Source organism: Salmo salar, chromosome ssa17 (genome assembly GCF_905237065.1).
Source record: "Salmo salar chromosome ssa17, Ssal_v3.1, whole genome shotgun sequence".
NCBI classification, from domain to species: domain Eukaryota; kingdom Metazoa; phylum Chordata; class Actinopteri; order Salmoniformes; family Salmonidae; genus Salmo; species Salmo salar.
Genome location: NC_059458.1, coordinates 3,500,189 through 3,512,967, shown reverse-complemented (window position 1 = coordinate 3,512,967; position 12,779 = coordinate 3,500,189). Strand labels below are relative to the sequence as shown.

The 12,779-nt window shown below is 41.0% G+C and overlaps 1 protein-coding gene across 2 annotated transcripts; it reads left to right on the top strand.

Moving 5' to 3' along the window:
• Positions 1-959: 959 nt before the first annotated feature.
• sephs1 (selenophosphate synthetase 1) lies at positions 960-11,358 on the top strand. Of its 2 annotated transcripts, none has more exons than XM_014124946.2 (10): positions 960-1,234; positions 5,611-5,739; positions 6,052-6,148; positions 7,668-7,771; positions 7,985-8,092; positions 8,213-8,367; positions 8,540-8,630; positions 8,827-8,926; positions 9,059-9,271; positions 9,395-11,356. In XM_014124946.2, the coding sequence occupies exons 2-10, from the start codon at positions 5,644-5,646 to the stop codon at positions 9,607-9,609; spliced, it is 1,179 nt and encodes a 392-aa protein (XP_013980421.1). In that variant the 5' UTR covers positions 960-1,234; positions 5,611-5,643; the 3' UTR covers positions 9,610-11,356.
• Positions 11,359-12,779: the final 1,421 nt, after the last annotated feature.

Genomic DNA, 12,779 nt, shown 5'->3' with positions numbered 1-12,779 from the left:
CTGCTCCCTGCCTGTTTCATTACAATATGTTATGAATTACAATTTGTACGATTTGTAACAAATTTGCAATTCGAACGACATGTTACGAATTTGCAAATGTACGATATGTTCACTAATTTGCTAAACGTACAATATATTACGAATTCCAATTTGTTATGGCTAACGTTAGCTAGAGGTGGCTAACACTAAAGTTAGCTAGCTGGCTAATGTTAGCTAGGCTTAGGAGTTAAGTTAAGGGGTTAGGGTTAGCTAACATGGTAAGTAGTTGCAAAGTTGCTAATTAGCTCAAATGCTAAAGTTTTCTGTGATGAGATTCGAACACAACCTTTGGGTTGGCTAGACTTCACATTATATGCCTACCCATCCAACCCGGCCAACCACCGTCCTTTTGTTTGTACCTTAACATGCTTCCTTATGTAACCACACCAAACGTAACATATACTAATTTGAACTTCCCGGATTTACGTTTACTATGTTACATCTAGTCTATGAGCGCAGTCTGTCATATCAGGTCTATCCAGTTATTATCAGATGCATCAATGCTATGGTACCCCCTCATTTTATCAGTGCCTTAGTCCTGACATATAAGGTGTATAATTGTATGAGCTGATTAGAATTACATTTAGCAAGTCGGCTAATGCAAACCTTTAATTCAGGCATTAATTTAAAAGGAAAATGATCAGTCTCTTTCCACATGGTTAAAACCACACATTTTATAAAACCAGATACTGTACATATAACCTGGAATTCAGAATTAATTTCACAATGAATGTACAATCATATAACATTATGCATGCACTGTTTCTATTGTAAACGCTATAAACTTGATTAGAACATCTGTGATTGCATACTGATCTCTATCATATTGGAGGGAAGACTAAATTAAAGGTACAATCCATTGTTGACTTTTATTGCCAGACTCTGCGGTTCTTTAAAGGGGAGGTAAAGGCGCCAGTCTCCTTGCGAAGGACCCTTTGTGATCTCGTGCTTTACCTCAAGATTTCTCCCGTTGTGATGACGGTCCTCACCTTGTGATATTATCTGATGCATGTACATCTATTTATTTTATGCATTTCCTAACGCGATAAAATGAAATATATTCAGTTGTAAAACAAAAAATAAAAGTTAATAGATTTTTCGTCAGGCTATCTTCAAGGACACCCGATTTACTCCAAATGCATTCTGGTACTGTTCCTTCTCTTGTTTCTGGAGACCCGCCGCTAAAGCAAAACCGGTAAGGATAAACTGGTGAGAGCAATTAAAGGGGAAATGTTATACGAATATAACTCTGGTTCAGCCCTATAAATGCAAAGGGGGGGTATTTTACATATATGTAATGCAGTATATGATTACAAACTGTGTGCAAATTGCATGTATGGCGTTATTTTATTGTTACAAAGTCTGTTGTAGCACGTCTCGCATGGCGCTGTACAGGAAGGGGTTAATTTTTTTCCACCGCCGACATTTTTATGTACTGCTTTCCCGGTTACTTCGAAACATAAAATGCTATTTTTCGTTCTGGTCTCGCTAATTTAAATGATTAAGAATACAGTATTGTTTTATCCGCTTTTTAACTGTTGTATGAAACCCGATTAGTCACACAAACGATGTCCCACTTGATTAATAGTTAGCACATCAGCTAGCTAAACTCATTGATTAGCAAACAGGCTATTAGCTAATGTTAGCTCTCTGGCAGGCTACAAGCATGCAGCTGGAAGACAGGAAAAACTCACACAATTATTGCTAAGATTGTTTTAATGTCTGTAGATAGCTAATTGATTAATATTGGTAACTTTTGACTGCCGGAAATGATTTGGCTGAAAATGTCTGGTGCATGATTTAATTTGAGCCGGCGCACACTAGCCCAACTTCACATCCTCCTCGCACTGTTTCAGAAGCCAAACTCTGACTAGGACCCCAAGCGCAACAATTTATCCGGAGCCATGATAAAATACAGGATCACACAGTGACGCAAGATAGCCTGCAACTGGGATTGTGTTTAATATTTAATGTATTCAATTTTTGTTTTATTTAGCCATCAAATTGCCCGAGACCAGATCGACTAGTTAGGTCTGATTCTATGTCCAACGTCCACGCTTCTCATCAATGATATATTCTAGATGACTGACAGGAGGCGCTGTTTTGAATCCGCCGCGCCTCCATCTTGGCACTCCCCAAAGTTAAAAAAAATATTATTTTGGATCTTTAGAAATACATTTATTAATGTCTACATTTGTTTAGACACGATTATTCTATTAGACCCCTTAATGCATAGTTTAATGTGTGCTAAACATAAAATAAACAAAAACATTTACCATCTACCTTTTAAAAAAGTTTTAATGTTACTGTCCCTGCTACAACAACAAAATACTTAAATACATGTAATTTTGTCCCTGAAACATTTAATTGAAATACTGTAGAATTCCATTCATTCCTATGGAGGACTGCTTCTTCTGGTGAGTGCCAATATGGCTAACTTGGGGCTTCAAAGCCTCTTATTGGCCAATACATAGAATCAGCAAATTAAGGTTTATATATAAATCATTGCTTTTAATGTCACAGCAAAGTGAAACAGATGTGAATAAATACATGGAAACTGGTCTCTGGTTGCTATGTCAGTGAGTGGTCAACAAAAACAGTTTTTATACTCTGCAGAACTAGAGGAAAACATAGCCAAAACGTGGTTTCACATTGAGCTATGTGTTTTCTCACCTGTACTTGTCACTGTAAACAGGTGTTTATGTTAAAGGATATCAATGGAAGACTTGTGAATTTGGCCAAAACTACAGGTAACTGCCAAAATAAAGGAAACACCAACATAGTGTCTTAATAGGGTGTTGAGCCACTAGAACAGCTTCAATGCGCCTTGGCATAGATTCTACAAGTGTCTGGAACTCTGTTGGAGGGATGCGATTCTACAAGTGTCTGGAACTCTGTTGGAGGGATGCGACACCTTTCTTCCTAGAGAAATTCCATCATTTGGTGTCTTGTTGATGGTGGCGTAAAACGCTGTCTCGGGTACCGCTCTAGAATCTCCCATAAGTGTTCAATTGTGTTTTGATCTGGTGACTGAGACACACAACCTTTAAACCCCCTATGCTACTTTGAGACCCCTCTTTCAAAGTGACTAAGACCTCTTCTTGCTGTGGTAGCCAAAATAATGGGCAACTGGGCATTTTTACACATGACCCAAAGCATGATGGGATGTTAATTGCTGAATTATCTCAGAAAACCACACCTGTGCGCACTAGAACAATCAAATACTAGCTCTCCTTTCTTAGACGATCTTTGGAACAATCTGTGTGGATGGACTTATCCCACATAAAAAAATCTAACAGACACACATTATCACACATGTACACATATACGCTGCTGCTAATTTCAATCTATCCGATGCCTATTCACTTTACCCCTCCCTGCTACATGTACATATCTACCTTAATTACCATGTATCCCTGCACATTGATATGGTATTGGTAATCCTTGTATATGGCTTCATTCTTGTTTTATTTCTTGTTCTTTTTTCATTTAACTGCATCATTGGTAAAGAGCTTGTAAGTAAGCATATCACTGTAAGGTCTACAACTTCTATTTGGTGCATTTGACAAATACAATTTCATTTGATCTAAGAAATTAACTTTTCCCTTTTTTTGAGTGATTCATTTATGATTTATTGGATTTTGCAACAAGTTCAAGCCATTGATCAACTGATTCAGCTTTAAAGATACAGTGGCTTGCGAAAGTATTCATCCCCCTTGGCATTTTTCCTATTTTGTTGCCTTACAACCTGGAATTTAAATGTATTTTTGGGGGGGTTTGTATCGTTTGATTCACACAACATGCCTAACACTTTGAAGATGCAAAATATTTTTTGTGAAACAAACAAGGAATGAGGAAAAAAAAAATGAACACTTGAGCGTGCATAACTATTCACCCCCACAAAGTCAATACTTTGTAGAGCCACCTTTTGCAGCAACTACATCTGCAAGTCTCTTGGGGTATGTCTCTATAAGCTTGGCACATCTAGCCACTGGGATTTTTGCCCGTTCTTCAAGTTGGATGGGTTCTGCTGGTGTACAGCAATCTTTGTCATACGACAGATTCTCAATTGGATTGAAGTCTGGGCTTTGACTAGGCCATTCCAAGACATTTCAATGTTTCCCCTTAAACCACTTGAGTGTTGCTTTAGCAGTATGCTTAGGGTCATCGTCCTGCTGGAAGGTGAACCTCTGTCCCAGTCTCAAGTCTCTAGAAGACAGGTTTCCTTCAAGAATTTCCCTGTATTTAGCGCCATCCATCATTCCTTCAATTCTGACCAGTTTCCCAGTCCCTGCCGATGATGTTCTCGGGGTGATGAGAGGTGTTGAGTTTGCGCCAGACATTGTGTTTTCCTTGATGGCCAAAAAGCTACATTTTAGTCTCATCTGACCAGAGTACCTTCTTCCATATGTTTGGGGAGTCTCCCACATGCCTTTTGGCGAACACCAAACATGTTTGCTTATTTTTTTCTGGCCACTCTTCCGTAAAGCCCCGTTCTGTGGAGTGTACGGCTTAAAGTGGTCCTATGAACAGATACTCCAATCTCCGCTGTGGAGCTTTGCAGCTCCTTCAGGGTTATCTTTGGTCCCTTTGTTGCCTCTCTGATTAATACCCTCCTTGCCTGGTCCGTGAGTGTTGGTGGGAGGCCCTCTCTTGGCAGGTTTGTTGTGCCATATTCTTTCAATTTTTTAATAATGGATTTAATGGTGCTCCGTGGGATGTTCAGTTTCAGATATTTTTGCATAACCCAACCCTGATCTGTACTTGTCCACAACGTTGTCCCTGACCTGTTTGGAGAGCTCCTTGGTCTTCATAGTGCTGCTTGCTTAGTGGTGTTGCAGACTCTGGGGCCTTTCAGAACAGGTGTATATATACTGAGATCATGTGACACTTAGATTGCACACAGGTGGACTTTGTTTAACTAACTATGTGACTTCTGAAGGTAATTGGTTGCACCAGGTCTTATTTAGGGGCTTCATAGCAAAGGGAGTGAATACATATGCAGGCACCACAGTTTTTTGAAACAAGTTCTTTGTTTCACTTCACCAATTTGGACTATTTTGTGTATGTCCATTACATGAAATCCAAATAAAAATCCATTCAAATTCCAGGTTGTAATGCAACAAAATAGGAAAAATGCCAAGGGGGATGAATACTTTCGCAAGGCATTGTACATACATTTTTAGTTAGATTAGTTTTTTGTAAGTTCACTCACTTTGGACATTTTTGAGATATAAACTAATCTTCATTAATAGCACTTTGAGATACAAAATTATTCTTCAACACTATTGATAGCCGATGGTAAATTGTTCTAATCAAATGTCTGCATAAGCATCCACTATGCCTTTACCTTTTCAGTTTAGTAGTAGTTACACTAAAACAGAATATTTAATGTTTCACAACCTCTTTCCTTTACTCATCCCTCGGTCCTTCTCTCCTTATTTGCTGTATCCTGATCCTGGATGCTAATTGGTTGAACAGAGAAGAGATGTAGTCAGGGGTGACTGTCCAGTGTTACTCCAGCCATGTTTCTCATCCCTCTCTCCCCTTCTCCCTATCTTCTGTCCTCAGGTTATTGACTGAGGTCCCAAAGTGTCTCCAGCCATGTCTGTCAGAGAGTCGTTTAACCCAGAGAGCTACGAGCTAGACAAGAGCTTCAGACTCACACGCTTCACTGAGCTCAAAGGAACGGGCTGCAAGGTGGGTTTTTCTACACCCCTGGCGCTGTGAACAGATTTATTAGGGTACATCGAAGACTGGCTACTGGTGTAATGGCAATGAATAGAATGTTATTGGCCACTTAGTCTTTGCTGCTTTCAAAAGTGTCCTTGCTGTGTCTCTAGCGTCAACATTAAGTCATGTTTTGGAGCAATGAGCAGACATTTACTTTATTTTTATAACTATACAATGTAAAGTTTGGTGAGTTTGAGAAAAGCACTACAAATGCAACACATTAGGATGATGATTAAGCTTGACTTGTAGTTCTGAGGTAATCTGCTTGTTATTCCATAGGTACCCCAGGATGTGCTACAGAAGCTTCTAGAAGCCCTGCAGGAGAACCACTATCAGGAGGATGAACAGTTCCTTGGAGCCGTCATGCCCAGACTTGGTATGAACACACACACACTTTATTCACATCCATTCTTCAGATAACTTACAGTTTAACCTCTATGGGCTAGGTGGGACGCTTGCGTCCCACCTACTCAACAGCCAGTGGAATCCTGTGGCGCGATATTCAAATACCTTAAATGCTATTACTTCAATTTCTCAAACATATGACTATTTTACACCATTTTAAAGACAAGACTCTCGTTAATCTAACCACACTGTCCGATTTCAAAAAGGCTTTACAACGAAAGCAAAACATTAGATTATGTCAGCAGAGTACCCAGCCAGAAATAATCAGACACCCATTTTTCAAGCTAGCATATAATGTCACCAAAACCACAGCTAAATGCAGCACTAACCTTTGATGATCTTCATCAGATGACACTCCTAGGACATTATGTTATACAATACATGCATGTTTTGTTCAATCAAGTTCATATTTATATCAAAAACCAGCTTTTTTACATTAGCATGTGACTAGCATGTGACTAGCATTCCCACCGAACACTTCCGGTGAATTTACTAAATTACTCTTGATAATCGTTTACAAAAAACATAACAATTATTTTAAGAATTATAGATACAGAACTCCTTTATGCAATCGCTATGTCCGATTTTAAAATAGCTTTTCGGTGAAAGCATATTTTGCAATATTCTGAGTAGATAGCCCGGCCATCACAGGCTAGCTATTTTGACACCCACCAAGTGTGGTACTCACCAAACTCAGATTTACTATAAGAAAAATTGGATTACCTTTGCTGTTCTTCGTCAGAATGCACTCCCAGGACTTCTACTTCAATAACAAATGTTGGTTTGGTTCCAAATAATCCATAGTTATATCCAAATAGCGGCGTTTTGTTTGTGCGTTCAAGACACTATCCGAAGGGTAAAGAAGGGCGACGCGCCCGGCGCGACAAACAAATTCAAAATATTCCATTACCGTACTTCGAAGCATGTCAAACGCTGTTTAAAATAAATTTTTATGCGATTTTTCTCGTAAAAAAGCGATAATATTCCGACCGGGAAACCCTGTTTTCGTTCAAAGACTGAAAATGTAAACATGGTGGAGTCTCGTGCACGAGTGCCACAGTCTCATTGTTCTCAGATCGACCACTATCCAAATGCGCTACTGTTTTTCAGCCATGGCCTGCAAAGTCATCATTCAACGTTCTGGCGCCTTCTGAGAGCCTATGGGAGCGTTAGAAAATATCACGTTATGCCAGAGATCCCCTGTTTTGGATAGAGATGATCAAGAAGGCCAAGAAATAGTCAGAGAGAGCGCTTCCTGTTTGGAATCTTCTCAGGTTTTGGCCTGCCAAATGAGTTCTGTTATACTCACAGACACCATTCAAACAGTTTTAGAAACTTTAGGGTGTTTCCTATCCAAATCAAACAATTATATGCATATTCTAGTTACTGGGCAGGAGTAGTAACCAGATTAAATCGGGTACGTTTTTTTATCCGGCCGTGCAAATACTGCCCCCTATCCCCAACAGGTTAATAATAACTGTTCTTTGCAGGCATTGGTATGGACACCTGTGTCATCCCCCTCAGGCACGGGGGCCTTTCTCTAGTCCAAACGACAGACTACATCTACCCGATAGTGGACGACCCCTATATGATGGTAGGTTCTCATTCTGTACCCCTCATTGTGTTAATGTTTTCAGGCATACCTTACATGCTTTAGGTCCTGTGAGTATCGTATAGATTGAGTAGTTACTGAGAGCTTTGGACTGGAGTCGTTTCTTTCACCTTGAGCAGAGTATGTGTTATCTTCATTCATATCTACAGTAAATCATGTCAATAATGCCTTCTTTATTCCTGTCTGTTTCTATAGGGGCGAATTGCGTGTGCCAATGTTCTAAGTGACCTGTACGCCATGGGAGTGACGGAATGTGACAACATGTTGATGCTACTGGGGATCAGTAACAAACTGTCAGAAAAGGTGCATGGCAACACACACACACACACACACACACACACACACACACACACACACACACACTACCAATGTGTAGCACCCAGCCACTAAATAGTCCCTCCCATGTCTCTGTGTCCCTGTCAGGAGCGGGACAAGGTGATGCCTCTGATCATCCAGGGGTTCAAAGATGCGTCGGAGGAAGCAGGCACGTCTGTTACGGGGGGACAGACAGTTCTTAACCCCTGGGTGGTCCTGGGGGGGGTGGCCACTACGGTCTGTCAACCCAATGAGTTCATCATGTAAGAACCCTCTCCTCACAGACAGCTGCCCTCCTGTCTTTCACACTTTTGGGGATTTCACTATTATTCAGATCTCTCTCTCTGAGCCTCTAAACTCTAATTGCTTTGATCATGTGAGCTGTGTTGTGATAGTAATGATAGCTATGGTGATGTGGTGTCTGCTGTCTTCCAGGCCAGACAACGCAGTGCCAGGAGATGTGTTGATTCTCACCAAACCTCTTGGGACTCAGGTGGCTGTGGCGGTACACCAGTGGCTGGACATTGTAAGTCTCAACACACTAACCTCTCCTTTGATTTACTGTATTGTAACTTAAACACTAAAATGTCAATGTAATGAACAAAACGTCTATCCGTCAAAAAATATCAACGGGAGGGACAGTTGGACCCAATCAAAGCTTTATCAGTCATTGCCATGCCTCAAAAGTGGTCTAAAATCGTATGTATATGTCTGTCCCTCAGCCTGACAAGTGGAATAAGATCAAGCTGGTGGTGACTCAGGAGGATGTAGAGCTGGCCTATCAGGAAGCTATGATGAACATGGCCCGGCTCAACAGGACAGGTACACACACCGCCCGACTCAACAGAACAAGTACCTGTCCTCAAGTTGTTCTCCCCCTTCTCTCCTGTCTAACTTCTACCATTGTTTGGATGAATGTAATGTGAATATTGATGTAGTTGTTTTTCTCTCCAGCTGCAGGTCTGATGCACACCTTCAACGCTCACGCCGCCACTGACATCACTGGCTTCGGGATTCTGGGCCATGCCCAGACATTGGCACGGCAACAGCGTAGCGAGGTCTCATTCGTCATTCACAACCTCCCTGTGCTCGCCAAGATGGCCGCTGTGTCCAAGGCCTGCGGGAACATGTTCGGACTCATGCACGGCACCTGCCCCGAGACATCAGGTATGTGTGAATGTTTGTGTGTCTCTGGCCGTGCATGTGTTTTTTTGTCGGCCTGTTGTCTGTCTAGGTTCTCTCACCTCTTTCACACATATACTCATCAGCCACCTCTGTCTCTATCTATAGGGGGTCTGTTGATCTGTCTTCCCAGGGAGCAGGCAGCTCGTTTCTGTGCTGAGATCAAATCTCCTAAATACGGCGAGGGCCACCAGGCCTGGATCATCGGCATTGTGGAGAAGGGCAACCGCACCGCCCGCATCATCGACAAACCACGAATCATCGAGGTCGCTCCTCAGCTCTCCACACAGAATGTCAACCCCACACCCGGCGCAACCTCATAATACCTCCCCTGCAATGCAGACTGGAACCACAGAGCTTGGCCCAGGTTTTTTTTTAGACTCATAGAAAACCATCCTAGAGTGTGTCAAACGTATACACGTGTGTGTATATATATATATATATATATACACACAATTAACTGGGTTGAGGTGTATGTACACCTGCCTCAGACCGTCAGAAGCCTTAGGGGCAGGTCATCACACAATGGATGCAGTATCAACAAAAACATCTCTAAAAAGAAAACAACTAAAAATCCATTTGCCTTTTGTAATCTGTTATGTTTGACTGAAGAGGCAGGCAGCTTCTGGGTTTAAGAATAGATTATGATTATCCGATTCTGTTGATTCATTTAGAATCTTTAGGAGACTCTGGGTGTCCGTTGCCTCTTGGGCTCTTTTTTAAGGGTGCTCGTTCTCGACAAGCATGTGTAAGAGTAAAAAAAAAAATTAAGCGATGGGTAGTGATATAGCGTTTTTGTTTGTCCGTTCACTTTGTGTACAGTTTAAAAACTTTAGTTCTAGTTTAAAGCTGTAACAGATGCCTGGAAAGATTGAAAAGTTACTGTCAAGAGAAAAGAGTGAACATAAGGGTTGCTTTTTTTACTTTCACTTTTTGTATCCCCCCCCAAAAAACGAATAAATCAAATAGATTTTTATTTTCTTGCCAGTTTTACAAGAACACTATCAAATTGATGGATCTAAAGGAATGCATTATCAAATTGGACTCCCTCTGTTCATATTGCTGTTTTGTACTTCTAATCAGTGATAGAATCAGTCACAACAAGGACATTAAATCCATTCTGTCATCTTACAGGCAATAAACAGAACATCCTGGTATAGTTTGGTATACTCACCTATGGAGATATGATCACACTGAGTAGGATTTGGAAGAAGTCTGAGCATGGTGTCTCAACTCTGTTGCATTGCACACACCTACCTTTTAAGGAAGCAGGTATCGTAAGAGGCAGATGAAACGGTGAGTGTTCAAGTCTTGGTTGACACTTTGCTCCATGAAAATAGTACCAGTGCATCCATCTGTAGCAGAGCTTACACTAGCTGATTTTCTATAGAATCTTCCAGTACCTAGAGGTTCCATACAATTTGTATACCGGTAGTGTACTTTGCTCAGATTTGCCAACACTAGTATTTCACACTATCCCAATAAATGTACAATCTGCATCTAATCATCCTGGTTGGGATAAGTGTAGTCTTAGGCTTCAAATCAGATGGAGAATTAACCAGCATTGGCCGACATCTGCATAGCAGATGTTTTAAAGTTGTGACTGCGGTATGAGATATTCTATCGGTGAGTGGCTGCTTCTGTATGTCACAAACCACTCCCTTAATCCTACCGCTCTAGAAAGTGTAGGCTATCGGTGTTTAGAAATAATTTATAAAATGTCAAACCATTGATGTTAGGCTAATGCATGTTTTCATGTTAATTTGAATGGGGAATTTATACGGTATCAATCTAATTCAAGTGTTTGAACTTCTAACGTGGCTGCATGGGATGTTTCAGTGTATCCAATGGCAGTGTCCACAATAAGGTAACACAATGAGACGCTTGTGGATTTGACAGCTCTATGCAGTTCCCACACTGCCAAAACAACTGCTATGCAGATGTCAATCTGATTGAATCTAGCCCTTAGTACTCTCCAGTCATCTGATGTAAGGCCTTTTCTAATGTCTGGTACCATAAAGGGTTGTATGGCACTGCTTACAAACTGAAATAAAACTGGATCCTCTCTTACACTGAAGGACTGCGTTTGTTCTCTCCTATAGTTTCTTAAAGCAGGATGTTGTCATTATGCCATGTAGTAACTAAGTACTTTGCACACCAGAATGTAATTCCTCTGCTATACATGGCAACTGGAAATGTACGTGGTGTAGTTGGCCACACAGTTCAGGTATGAGAGTATACATTTTTATGTGTCCTCAAGTCCAAAGAAGAGGTAAAACAAACAATCAACATATTCTTTATTATAATATACTCTAAACACATACGGTTGAAGTCTTAAGTTTACATACACCTTAGCCAAATACATTTAAACTCAGTTTTTCACAATTCCTGACATTTAATCCAAATAAAAATTCCCTGTCTTAGGTCAGTTAGCGTCACCACTTTATTTTAAGAATGTGAAATGTCAGAATAGTAGAGAATTATTTATTTCAGCTTTTTATTTCTTTCATCACATTCCTAGTGGGTCAGAAGTTTATATACACTCAATTAGTATTTGATAGCATTGCCTTTAAATTGTTTAACTTGGGTCAAATGTTTCGAGTAGCCTTCCACAAGCTTCCCACAATAAGTTGGGTGAATTTTGGCCGATTCCTCCTGACAGAGCTGGGGTAACTGAGTCTGGTTTGTAGGCCTCCTTGCTCGCACACGCTTTTTCAGTTCTGCCCACAACTTTTCGATAGGATTGAGGTCAGGGCTTTGTGATGGCCACTCCAATACCTTGACTTTGTTGTCCTTAAACCATTTTGCCACAACTTTGGATGTATGCTTGGGGTCATTGTCCATTTGGGACCAAGCTTTAACTTCCTGACTGATGTCTTGAGATGTTGCATCAATATATCCACATCATTTTCTTCCTCATGATGCCATCTATTTTGTGAAGTGCACCAGTCCCTCCTGCAGCAAAGCACCCCCACAACATGATGCTGCCACCACCGTGCTTCACGGTTGGGATGGTGTTCTTCGGCTTGCAAGCGTCCCCCTTTTTCCTCCAAACATAACGATGGTCATTATGGCCAAACAGTTCTATTTTTGTTTCATCAGACCAGAGGACATTTCTCCAAAAAGTACAATATTGTCCCCATGTGCAGTTGCAAACCGTAGTCTGGCTTTTTTAAGGCGGTTTTGAAGCAGTGGCGTCTTCCTTGCTGAGCGGCCTTTCAGGTTGTCAATATAGGACTCGTTTTACTGTGGATATAGATTATTTTGTGCCTGTTTCCTCTAGAATCTTCACAAGGTCCTTTGCTGTTGTTCTGGGATTGATTTGCACTTTTCGCACCAATGTATGTTCATCTCTAGGAGACAGAATGCGTCTCCTTCCTGAGCGGTATGATGGCTGCGTGGTCCCATGGTGTTTATACTTGCATACTATTGTTTGTACAGATGAACGTGGTACCTTCAGGCGTTTGGAAATTGCTCCCAAGGATGAACCAGA